Source organism: Hirundo rustica, chromosome 17 (assembly GCF_015227805.2).
Source record: "Hirundo rustica isolate bHirRus1 chromosome 17, bHirRus1.pri.v3, whole genome shotgun sequence".
NCBI classification, from domain to species: Eukaryota; Metazoa; Chordata; class Aves; order Passeriformes; family Hirundinidae; genus Hirundo; species Hirundo rustica.
Genome location: NC_053466.1, coordinates 5,877,941 through 5,890,702, shown reverse-complemented (window position 1 = coordinate 5,890,702; position 12,762 = coordinate 5,877,941). Strand labels below are relative to the sequence as shown.

General features: G+C 41.5%; 1 protein-coding gene across 5 annotated transcripts in view; it reads left to right on the top strand.

Annotated features, from left to right (window-relative positions):
• GALNT9 (polypeptide N-acetylgalactosaminyltransferase 9) overlaps positions 1-12,762 on the top strand; it is a 251,345-nt gene that overhangs the window by 144,452 nt on the left and 94,131 nt on the right. For all 5 annotated transcript variants that reach the window (XM_040081034.1, XM_040081033.1, XM_040081031.2 and 2 more), the window contains one exon: positions 5,018-5,198. In XM_040081034.1, the coding sequence (XP_039936968.1) occupies positions 5,032-5,198 (167 nt within the window). In that variant the 5' untranslated portion in view covers positions 5,018-5,031. The remainder of the gene's footprint in view (positions 1-5,017; positions 5,199-12,762) is intronic.

The window sequence follows — 12,762 nt, the reverse complement described above, 5'->3', positions numbered from 1 at the left end:
CATGGTGGGAGAAACTGATTTGGGATCTGGAAAGTTGGGATATGCAGAAATTAAGGGCCAGGCCCTGTTTAACATTTAGATTGAATCACAAGCTAGACACCAGCAGCTCCTTATGCTGCATGCTACTCTTCGCAAAGTTGGCTGAAACACTGTCAAATAGTAAAATAGTTCCAAATAAGACTTTTTTCTACCCCTGCATATTTTTGATCCTCATGCTTGCAACAGAAAAATACTTTTACTTTTTCAGGTTTAATATTGGTGCAGTGAGCTGCTGATGCATTCACTGAATTTATGCCTGTGGGGCTGTGCTGGGTGTGTGTGAGAGGCCAGGGGCTGTTTACAGCAGCGAGCTTTTCTCTGGTGTGAGCGTGTTCCTTTAGAAATTACCAGCTAATAGTTATTTTTAGGGATCACTAAAATGAAGTTATAAACAGCTGGTGAGCTGAGACCTTTAACTTAGTGTTGAATGGCTCACTTTTCCTCCTCCTCCTCCAACCAGCTGCTTTTCTTGTGCATCTGCTTCACTGACATGCAGCTCCTGAAGGAGGAAGATCAGTGCTTCACTCCATGCCTCCAGATACGCCATCCACTGAGGCTGTAACCTTCAGCTGAAGTTTCTAGCTGCAACAGAACGAGATTACAAAATTAGCACAATACAGTAATTCAAGGTGGAAGCGTTAGGGCTGATTCAATAGCTGCAACTGCTTTAATTCCTGCCTCTAAACAGGTGGGTTTATGTAAAAATAGCTTAAAAAGACATTGTGAGCTGAGCCTTGTTTAAGCTTCTACTGAACCTGTTTCAGAATCTCTGAACCTTTTTCTTTTCTTTGCGAAGCTGTAACTGGAAACGCTAAAAGTCAGCTTTGTCAATCTGCGTGGAGTTGCTATTGTCCCTGATGCTTTTTATTTTTTTTTTGGTTAAGCCAGGATCCAAAGATTTTTGTTGCCTTAAATGGTACGCGGTGATACTTTCAGTTGAGAAATAATAATTGGAAAAGGAAGGAAAAAACTGTTTTGCTGATGAGTTTTATGTTTCCTGTTTAAAAAAGAGAAGTGTTTCAGGAGTCACAGATAGAATTGCTGGGTGACTGTGTCAGGTTTTTTGAACTATGCCAGGTTTTTTAGAAGGAAACGTTTTTATCCTTTCCTTTTAAGGTGCTAGAAACTGAAATACTTTTCTGTAGCTGTTCAAATGTGCAGATGATCTAAGTGTAGACAAAGCTCAGAAGTCTGGTTTTGGAGCCCTTCTCGAGCTGGGGCTGAGACAGCCCAGCATGGGCATTTTGGAGTTTCTGCAGCAGTTCTGTCAGTGTTCTGACATTCTATTATTATTTTCAATCACTTATTTTTATTTTGGTTTGTCAGAAGTTTAATTTTGGCTGAGAACTTTGGCTGAACCTGATTTACAGCCGCCTGTAATTGTGCTGCAAATAAGAAAAAATGATAGTAAAATAATCACAGCCATAATCTGATCTAGCTTTTGCCATAGTTTCTCATATAAATCTCCTTAGTACTTTTCCCATTGTGACAGGGTTTATGATGAAAAATAGAAGATCTCTTTTCTTCCTAGAAAATTATGCATCCTGTGGAGTAATTAATCTGGTTAAGGAGCTAAGGCTGGTTTGTTCTGCTCTCCATTCTCCCAACAATTTCTGTCCTGTACAGAAATCTCTGCAGTGAGAGCAATAAATTTGAAATGAATGACAGACACTAATTATTTGTGACCTCATTGTCATCTGCAGCATGGAACAGCCTATGACCATTCCCAGTGTATCAGCTGCAGATATTTTTAGTCTAGAAAATTTAAAGAAAAGACAGCTTTAAAAATAGCTGCTCACTGGGCATCCCCTTTCTGCACATCCCCATTTCAGAGCTGGCCCCATGATCTCAATCCTTGGCTCTGGCTGTGTGCCTTGGATTCTTATACCATGGAAAGATGGGTGTGAGTTAGGACTGCAGGTGATAACCCAAAGGTAAGAGAAGGAGCTGGAAGTCTGCAATAAGCTTCAAAACAAGATGAAAACAGAAAAGCGCTCTCAGGTGAGGGCCTGGAGGGTGTGCTGGAAGGTGCTCACCAGCAGCCTTTGCTGCAGCCAGACTGGGGGATGCTCATCCCATCACCTGTCCCCGATCCCATCTCTTAGTACCAACCTATTTTTGTGAAGATGTTGCTGAAGTGAAACTCCTTTTCTGTGGTTTGTTTTGTTGGGTGTTTTTGTTGATTGGTTGGTTTGGTGGGTTTTTTGTTTGTTTATTTTGGGGGTTTTTGTTTGTTTTTTTTGGGGGGTGGGAGGTTTGTCATTTTGTTTTGTTTTGTTTTGTTTTGTTTTTTTCTTAAAGGCTGACCAGTGCAGCAACTGTGGATTTGGGGTTAGCAAATAATCATCTTGACCTGGGGAGTGACAGGAGAAAACTCTCTGTTGAGGAGAAAATTGCTGAAGCGACAGCAAATCAACTTTGAGATGGAAAATGCAATGCAAATATGTGAGACATGGTCTGGCTAACCAACCATGCATTGAGGAACATTGCCTGTAATTGCTGCCTCTAGCACACATGCACACATATAAAATACAGTATATTCATTGTTCCTTAGAACCTCAAGAGACACGTTAGTGCTCTTCTTGAGGAAGGAAGCAACGTGATGTCATTTCTTTAATTGCTGCTGTATATTGGTCAGTGTTACTCCATTACTGGGATAACTGTCAGTCAGACTGAGCTACAGTTTGGGTAGAGAATGGAGAAAAAACCTCACAGCAATATGCTCTGAGAGGGAGTCGGACAAACGATGACTCCTTCCCAGAACAAGATCAGATTAGCAGCACAAAGAGTTAGAATATCAGATTTAGAGAAAGGTATATGAAATAATTGTCATCATGCATGGTTTGGCAGGCTGTCTAACTGATTCTCTCAGAAGTAAAATAACCAAGTGCTTGATGCTTCCTGTGGGCTGGAGGTTTCATTCTCGCATTACTTGTGCCATAAAGACTCAAGTGTTTTGTTCCATAAACTTCAAGAGCATATAGTATGAAGAATAAAGTTTTCAGCTACTGGAATTAAATTGTTGCTTCAAGTCAAGTGAGCACACCACATCTTGGAGACCCTTTCATTAAAGCAGGTCAGTTAATTTTAATTAAGTCATCTTCAATTTGCTTTGATGTTATAACAGAACCTAGCACAGATGATTCCAAATGATCATCAAATGAATGTCCACACTATGTCTTTCAAGGACATAGGCTTTGTCAAGTTTTTTGGGCTTTTGACTTCTGAAGTGCCCAATTTGACTTTTTTTTGGAGGTAAATGCTGACTTTTCTCAGGAACTGAGCTCCATTGAGATTCCATGCTTGCAGCATCACTGCTGGTGGTGTCTATTAGGTCTAAGACCGTATCATGCAGGAAGATTAGGCTGCTGTGTTTTTCCTTTTGGGTGGGGAGAGGTCTGCCCTTGCTCACGACCACTGATTGCAGCATTTACGGATTTTTGTCAGCATTGTCTGAAATTCAGTAGCAGAATTGCAGGTACTCCACCCTTTTTATGTTAATTTGTGACTGTTTGTATTGTTGCACTTTACCTTAGCACAGGATCTTGTCATAAGCAGTGCAGGAGAATTTTGCAAAATGCAAGATTTTACTCTTTCGGATCAGCAGTGAACCTCTGTCTCTCTGGTCTGTCCTGTCACTAAAGAGAGATGGTGATGGAACTATAACAAGTAAGGACATTGTTAGCAGTGAGGTGCAAGAGAATTCCTTCAGGAGGGTCTCAACTTCCCTCCCTAATGTGACTTGGAGAAGCCAGTCCCACATTTTTACTGCCATTGTGTTTGTTGCTACCAAATGCTGACAGTTTCTTTCTTTCTTTTTAATAGTTTAGTTGAAATAATGACATTTTCCTCTTGAAAAATCTTCATTTGAAAAACGTTGAGCAGGTCAAGCTCTAATTGCTTTACTCGGTGTCATAAATGATTTGGAGGAGAGTCACACATTCCTGTATGGTGTTCCCAGGATTTTTATAAATAATTTTGTCACTTGTTGATAGCCTCTTGGAAAGGAAAGCTTTGACATTAAACACAGGATATTTGAGGAGCTTATTTATGAGGATTCAGCACCAAATTAAATGCCTGTTGCCATGGAAGAGGTTCTTGGCGATATGATCATATGGGCATGTTTTATGTTGGTTTAGTTTTGTTTTACTTTTTTTTTTGAGTTGACCAGTGAATGAAACCTGTAAATGCATTGTTGACTGGCTGACTTCTCAGCACTTACTGAGTGTCCAACGTTTCTGCTGCTGTGAGCTGTGCAGAGCCGAGTACCTTACATATTTCATTTGTCAGATGTGAAGTACAGAGGAAATCTGGAGTGATTCCCAGGTGGAGTGTCAGCTCCATTAAAATGGTTTTAGCACATCTTTGTAGCAACAGGGTGGGCAGGGTGTGTATTTGAGTCCAAATGACCCATCTGTTGATTCAGGCAGTGAAATCAGATTTATCCTTTATTTCCTACCCAGCAGAAGTAGATGACCAGTCCATAGCTATGTCCCCAACAGGGGAACCAAACCTTGACCAGAGCTGCAATGGTCTTGGAGTCACAGGTACCAGAGCTGACATTAATGTGGAGTTAAACTGGCACACCCACATGTGGTAGAAATTCAGCATCACTCCCTTAAAATGAGCGAAGCTTTAATGGGCTACACGGGGGAACCCTCCAGTTCTAATGGGGAAAATTTTTCTTAATTATCTTAACAATAATTAGACATTTTGGAAAAAGAAGGAATTGTGAAAGCTGCTAATTGATTCTTTATAGTTTGCTCATTATACACAGATACTACAAGATGTGTTGATTTGGACTTTGGTTTGAAAAGCTGATGATAATTTCCACAGAGCCATAAGGGTTTATGAGCTGAGCTTCCTGGGAGTTTTCAGATCTCATTTATCTGAAAACATTTTGTGGTCACAGAAGAGCTTCTCTCCATATCCTTTATATAAATAATTTGATTTCTTTTTTTGTATCTGTTTCATTTAGGTCTGGCAAAGCCCATGGGATTAGTTGAAGGTCCAGGAGGCTTGGGCCAAGGGGGAATGGCTGCTACCCTGAGAGACGATAGCCACGAATCAGAGACTAAGTATGAAGAATATGGTTACAATGCCCAACTCAGTGACAGGATATCACTGGACAGGTCCATCCCTGACTACAGACCGAAAAAGTAAGTTGAATTCTGTATTATTATTTGGAGTAAGGGATTGATTGTTGTTCTGCTGACCCATGGTGCCGTTCTTCTCTTCACATCCCTTCCTGGTTGGAATATGACAGCAGTTACTTGTACAGATAGCCCTGAGCTGAGTGAAAAGGAAATAGACTGGCTGCCATCTCAAGCGTGAAGTACCATATTGAATGCATAGCTAATTCTGTTAGTATTACATTAATATGCACATTCAAGGCCTCAGATCAAAAATTACACCAGGATATCAGTGATTTTTGGGTTTGGTTCATTTAGAAAAAGCCTTCAGAGGTGGCAGATTTAGTCTGTGCTTCTTGTAGTCACGTGCAGTGGGAGGGAGGCAGTGCAGCAAACACTTAATAGTCACTGGTCCCTTAAAAATAACCCTAGCTTATCAAATCAATTGTCTTTAATTGCGTTTGATATTCTTAGAATTGTTTAGTCAGGATTTGCAGTGTGCTGAAACATGGACTAAGTGCAATCCATCAGGGTCCTGTAATTGCAGTAAGATTTTTTTTTTTGTCTTTGGAATGTGTGTCTATTTTTATTCCAGTGTTTATAGTCTTCACACGCCTGTGCTGTGCTTGACATTGCAATTACATGTTTATTATTTGCTCTGATTTATTATATTTTGTATTAAATAACTTTCAAATCTTTCATATTTATGGAGTTATATATTTTCCAGATGAGACATCCGCACCATCATCCCATGAATGACAATCAGTAATGTCTTAATGCAGAGGAGATCAGCAACAATGCCTAGTTGCTCTCAGGAGACAGAATTGAAAAGAATACTTAATTAATTTCTAATAATAATCTTCTGTTTTAAAAGACCCACTGGGGCTCCTAGGCAGAACTGAAAGTTAAATAAAAAAGAATCTTATTAAGTGGTAAGAAAAGTTTAGCCAAGCTAGACAGCTGTGCTCTGTGAGTAGATTGCAATTGAATTAGGATTTTAGGCAGTTCAAGCTGCCAAAAACAAAACTTCAGCTTAACTACAAATTTCATTAGCTGTGCTACATATTAAACTGATCTCAGAAGTCTTGACTCAGCGTTAGTTCTCTCAAACCCCTGCTACAGAAAACTCGGGTAACTGAAGTGGCAAAGAGAAAGGAATCTATTGCCTTGATATCACATTCGATGCGAGTACACTGACTTGTTCAATGGTCTCATTCTCCTCTCTTGGTGTCTCATAAAAATCCATCATGGAATTATGCTGAGGAAAAAAAGAGTCTGTAGTTATGCAAATATTGGAGTTGTGCATCAGATCTGGCCCAGAGACCCTAAAGTCAAAGTGAGGTTTCCCAAATGAAGGTTGGTGAGGTTTGACCTGGCTGTTATTCGCTGCTGTGCTCAGGGGATGAGGATAAATGAGATGTGTTCTGCTAGGAAATGCGAAAGCAAAGGCTGCAGAGCTCAAATCCAGCTCAGCAGCTGTCAGAGGCATGAGACCATTTGCAATGCACTCATGTTTCACTTCATATTAATGCTCTCCCACAGTTTTACTTAGGAGCTCTGGTGAGTCATTCAGATGGGCTTTGCGACGTTCTCATTGTGGGGATCTCATCAGGCCATGGCACATGATTAAATATCTGTGTTACTGGGAGAACTGCCTTCCTTGTCACGTTTTGACACTTCTGAGGTGGTTCTGGTCAGATCTAGGTGCTGCAATTGATGCAATTGCCTCTAGATGCTTATGAGTCACAGGAAACCCCTTCAGACTGAATTTGCGATGCAAAATGAATGAAAGTGGAGAAAGTAGAATGCCTTTGTATAAGAAGACTTTTGCCCACTTAAAAGGTTTGAGAGCCGCCCTGAGGAGGAGGCTGTGGGTGTGTTGGTTGATGTGGAACTCAGCATGGCCCAGTGCGCTCAGAGCCCAGAAAGCCAAACGTGTCCTGGGCTCATCCCCCACCGTGGGCAGCAGGGGAGGGAGGGGATTCTGTCCCTCTGCTCCACTCTTGTGAGACCCCTCCTGGAACTGCCTCCAGCTCCGCAGCCCCCAGCATAGAAAAGGCGTGTACCAAAGCTGAGCTTGACTGTTTGGTTTAGACACTGCTCTAATTGTGTTTTGAAGAGAACTAAACCTCCAGGAGCTTGAGACAGGCTTTGCAATACCGCTCTTATCCAACTTATCTGTGTGCTGGTTTGCCCAGTGGTCTCATCTCTCCATCTCTCAATTCTCAGTTTTCTTGTGATATATATTCATGTCATTCCCAGAACTGATAATTTTTTAAAAGAGAGGGCTTTTCATTTTTAAATTGAGAAGCAAGGTAGAATCAATGTCCAAGGCCATGTACAAAATCCATGGCCAGCCTGTGAATAAAAACACTTATCTGAATTTGCATTCCCAAAGTATTAAACTTTGCTTTCTCACCATTCTGGCTTTCATTTAAAACAATCAATTTATGTTTTTGCCCTCACCAGTAGGTATTAAAGATGTGAACTGGGAGAATTTATACTCAAGTCTGCATTTCATAGGCACAATTTATGAAAGTAAATGTGATTTCAGTAGGCAAATATGGGACTTGTAATCTTCCAAGCTTCATGAGAAATATTGTATTTTAGTTCATTTGAACTCCCCTCTTATTGTTGTCCACTCTTATTCTGATAGAATAGCCCTTCTGTTCCACCTACAAGCACGGGTTCATAAACATTTGGCAGTTTAATTGCTTTTCAGGAGGTATTTTCATCCCCATGCAGCAAATTAAAAAATATGTTGCACTACAGAGGTGCACAGTCAGCCACCGTGACCATGAGGGCTCCTAAATTGGAGTCACCTCCCTGTCCTTCCACTGCAGCAAACTCTCAAGCCTGGGTGGCTACTCCTGCCCTCGAGATGCTTTTCTCACATTTTGTTCTGCTTTCCTACCTGCTGCTGCCACTGCAGATACTCCTTTTAGCTCAGAAATCTTTTCTTTAGGATAAGAATTTCTGTTGGTACAGGAAACAAGAGCACTTTTGGCGTGTTGTTTTGTGTGCCAAACAGAGGCAATGGCAGTAAACTGCTTGCTTGTGATTACAAATCACACGATAATTACAAAATTACAGTTTGATTCTAGCATGGTATGATAAATATATCTCAGCTTTGTCTTCTCAATATCAGAGGTATTTAAATATCTATCAGAGATGTATAAATGATACAATATTTGAAGTTTTTCAAGGGCTATACCACTGTAGAAAATATGTTGTGCAGAGCTCAGAATGTTTAATGTCCTTATTTCTCTTCCCAGCAGTAAAGTATTAACAGGAATTCTAGCCCTCACTAACACATCTTATTTCCTCCATGAAATGGAAGAAAAAGAAGCTTTTCTAGTAAGGAACAGGTTATTTTTGTTTTGTAAGCACACGGCTAGAGCTTGTTCTATGATTCTCTGGGAAAAGTGTTATTTGGTGGTGAAGTGTTATTGGAGTAATTTCCATACATGTTCTTCCATATATAAAATGAGTATTGTGATTGAAAAAGCCTGAGCACCGAGTGAAAATAATCTACTGATGCCAATGAACCTTGTGTGTTGGAAAGCATAAGAACATGTATTTGTGTCACTTATCCCTCCCAGTATGTGTAGGTGTAAATAGTCCTGAATCCTGCCCCTGGGAAAGCTGTAAAACCTGCTGGGAACTCTCCGTGCCCTTCTTACCAAAATGTCAAAAGGGTAATGTTTGACTGATTAATCAAAACCAGACCTGGAGCAAGGGAGCTGAGATTTTGGTGAAGATCCTGCACTTCCCAGGGTCAGCACCTAAACCCCTGCAGTACAGAGGAGAACAGGTTTCCCTGTGTGGCTACAACAGGCTGGCAGAATTCATCCTTCCTGCCCCCTTCCTGCCCTTTTGGAGGAATAACAGCCTCCACTGCTGCCAGCTCTGGCACAAAACACCAGCCCTTGCTCCAGTAACAAAGGCTCAGACTCAGTCCTTCCCAGTCATGCATGAGGGCAGAGGTGCTAAAGCCCCATGTGACAGCAGATTTTGACTTTACCGAAGTTGAAGAAAGTAGAAAAACTTGCCAAAACCGTAGGGAATGTCATTCAAAGACAGGGGTAAAGGCCCCCAAATGTACAAAAGCTGTTTGTTTTACAGTGTGGCATGCTGGAAAATTGGGAAGTGTCAGCTAACCAGATGCTTTCAAACATAAGCATTGTCTCTCAGGATAACATCAATTCCCCTGTTCTTTTTGATGCACGGGCTGCATAGCAAGGGATTGAATTGAACAGGTGCACCACCTGTAAATCCAGCATTTGCTATCTTTCTATCGCTTGACTATGCAACTTAAATAACTTCAGGGGTTTCTTTACATGCAGGACACATCCACACACACAGACACACACACTCAGGCACTTGTCAAAACCCCTCGCTGTCATGCATTATGCATACTTTTGAGAAAAGTTAATATGATCCTGCAGCTTCCATAATGGCTAAATTGGCTTTTACACAAAATTGTCGCTGCTTCGTGAGGATCTTTAATTTAACTGATCTTTTTTTGTGCAACTGGATGCCGAGTGCATTGTGGCAGTTCAGTGATAACAGTAATATTAATATGTGGATTCAGTCTGCTGACTCTGTCAGCCAAAGAAGATATTTCTTTGTGTTATGGTCATGGACGTTTGTATTGAGAAAATTCAGCCCTAAAGAACAAACTTATTAATGCCGTGGCAACTCAAGTCTTTAGCCATAAAACGCAGAGAAATCTGTGTCTCCGGGAAATTGCTTTCGTTTATTCAGTTCTTTTATGGAGGCAAGCATTTTTGTGGTTTGCCATAGACATTTCACAATAGCAAAAGAATTGCATCTCCAGGGCTGTGAAGCGTAATTAATGGTTCAATCCATTCCATACCTAAGGAAAAGCTTTTTTAATTACCTATCAAAAAGAATTCTGGAATTGATCAAATAGCGTTACCAAGGGGCCAGGCTCGGTAAACAGACCTCTGATTTGTTCATTCAAAGGTTTCATAGCAGCAGCTCGAGTGAGGCCAGCAGCTGGAGAGAGAGCAGCCCTGCTGCCAGGGATGGTCCTCAGTGAGCTGCAGCTGTCTGCAGAGGCACAACCATCGCCTTTAGCTGTGGCCCCTTCCTTGGGCGCCAGATCTCTGTGGAGTCCCTGTGACATTCCAGCCATCAGTCAGCAGCTCTCTGCAGCCACATCATCGGTGTGTTTGCAGTTTCTCTGTGCTGGGAGGAGGGTCAGAGGTGTGGCTGGATGGCCCCTGCCCTCCCTCCTGTGTTCTGGACATCGCTGCAGGGCACCAAGGCAGGTGGCTTTCAAAGAGCATCAGCTTTTGGCATCAGTGCAATGCAGAAGGCTGGGTCTGGGATTATTTGATTTTCCCCACCTCTGTTGCTCACTCTGCCTCGTGACCCCTTTTTCAGATCCTCTGGGGAAGCTGGGCGTTCCTTTGAGCCACTTAGAGAAATGACACAAGAAACTCCAAATTAAAACAGACCCTTAGGATTCTTTACAGGTTAACCAGAGTGCAATGCAATGGGCCTCTTCACAAGGAATATTTGAAGTGGAAGAGATCCAGAGCTTTCCAGGAATCAGAATTTCTGATTAGCAGAAAATGACAAGTGGAAAAAAAAAATTGCCTAAAAATATTTTGTTAGGCTGAACATCTTCTGTGAATGTCTGTTTAAACAAATGAAACCAATGAAACCTTTAGTTTCCCATTTAAAAAATCACTCTTGAAATTATGAATTTTCCATTACTAGCTTCCACCAATACTTTCAGATTAAATATCAGGTCCCAGTAAAATGAGACATTAGGTGAAATTAAGCATTTCAGTTTTTGAAGCGGAACAGTGTTTCACAATCAAAGTACAGGCATGATATTTTGATTTCAATTATGTTTTTTTTTATAGGAGAGCATTTGACTTATTTTTTTGCACCCACTCTCAATCAATCCAAAAAAACATGCTAAAATTCTGAAAAATCCTTTTTTTTTTTTTTTTTTGGGCCACTCTGAACATATGATATAAATTGAAGCAGAGAGAAGGAAAAACAGAGAGAGAAAATGGAGCAGACAGAATTACCTCTGGGCAACAGATTAAGATTGTTTATTGGAGGGAAATTCAGTAAGAGATGAAACTAACTGAAGTGTTTTAATTTGATCCCAAATCAATGTCCAGATGTGGATTTTGAGCAGGGCCAAGGAGAGGGGTGTAGACACATGCTCTGGGAGTTTATTTAGCTGTTAACCAGCTTTGCCAAGTTACATGGGCTGTGCATTTTCCTCGGGCTGTGAATCCCCTACAAACAGCACCTCTGCATGCACGTTATCTGTGTGAACAACTGGAGATACAGCCTCAGGGAGATGCAGCCGAGTTTCAGCTGACTTTTGCCTTGCCCAAGAGCGGGAGGAACTGGTGTGGACTGAGAAAATCCTTGTGCTGCTTCCTCTGCGGTGAGCTGGGCTCTGACCAGCTCCTCCTCAGCGTTTGGTGTTGTAGCTCTGACTCAGATCATTTGCGATCTCAGCTGACAACCTAAATTCACTCATACTGCTGCCCCTGGGCCAGCTGTACTTATTTGTGTATCCCTGTGTACCCCACAGGCTTGTCACTGCATTTTGGGAATTGTTTCTTGTTTGGCTGTAAGGGGCTCAGACTGGAACTGTGCAAAGCCCTCAAAGGAGGGGAAAAAAATTCACCTGTTTCTTCGGCTGGGCAAGAAAACTCTAAGTTCTGGGTACTCCAGCACCCACAGCCCAGTGCTCTGTATCAGCACAGTCCCTCTGCAGCTGACACTGAGCCCTGGAGCCACGACCTGACCCTGGTTATGGAGGTACTTCAGGTCTTCTCCCAGCTTCTGCTGGAGCTTTGCTCACCTTGCACAAATAATGATTGATCCGCTGGAATGTGGGCTCAAACCTTGGTCTCCCAAATCTCGGGTCACCTTTAAGTCTTTGCATATTTAGTTAGCTGAGCAAAGTTAAATTACTCCAGTGGGAAGACTGAGGAACAGATTAAAATAGTGACTGTATTTCCCAGTAATAATAAAGAAAGATAGTGAGACACCTTCCATCCCCTTTTTGGGGCCAGTACCACAGTTTTTGCAGGACATGGCTCGTGAGCAGAGCCTCCCCATCACCAGACTCCATGCTGTCTCCATAGCAGCAGTGCTGGACACATGGCAGTAGCTCACAGTTATTTCTGATATTCAATAGATGTTTTCTCTGGCTTTTCCCATTAGATTCATTATTGATTCCCTTTTGTTTAGTGCTAGGCTTTCCAATTAAGTAGTGACTTTAATTATACTGCAAAGTGTATAACATAGGTCTTGATTATTAACACTGACCTGTGGGATGAGAGGAGCACCAGAAAGGCTAAATTAAAAAGAACCATAAAAATGAGCAACCTTTTCCAAAAAGCCACCTTATGTTCAAATGCAGTAATTTTCCTTTTCTACATTTTTGCAGTGCCTTTGTGTATACTAATTGTTGAAGACAAGTTCTGCATGACTGTCAGCACTAATAAATGTAGATTTAGTGAAGGCTGAATTTGATTAACCAGGGAGTATGAAAAATAACTGATTGCAATGTTGCGTTTAAATG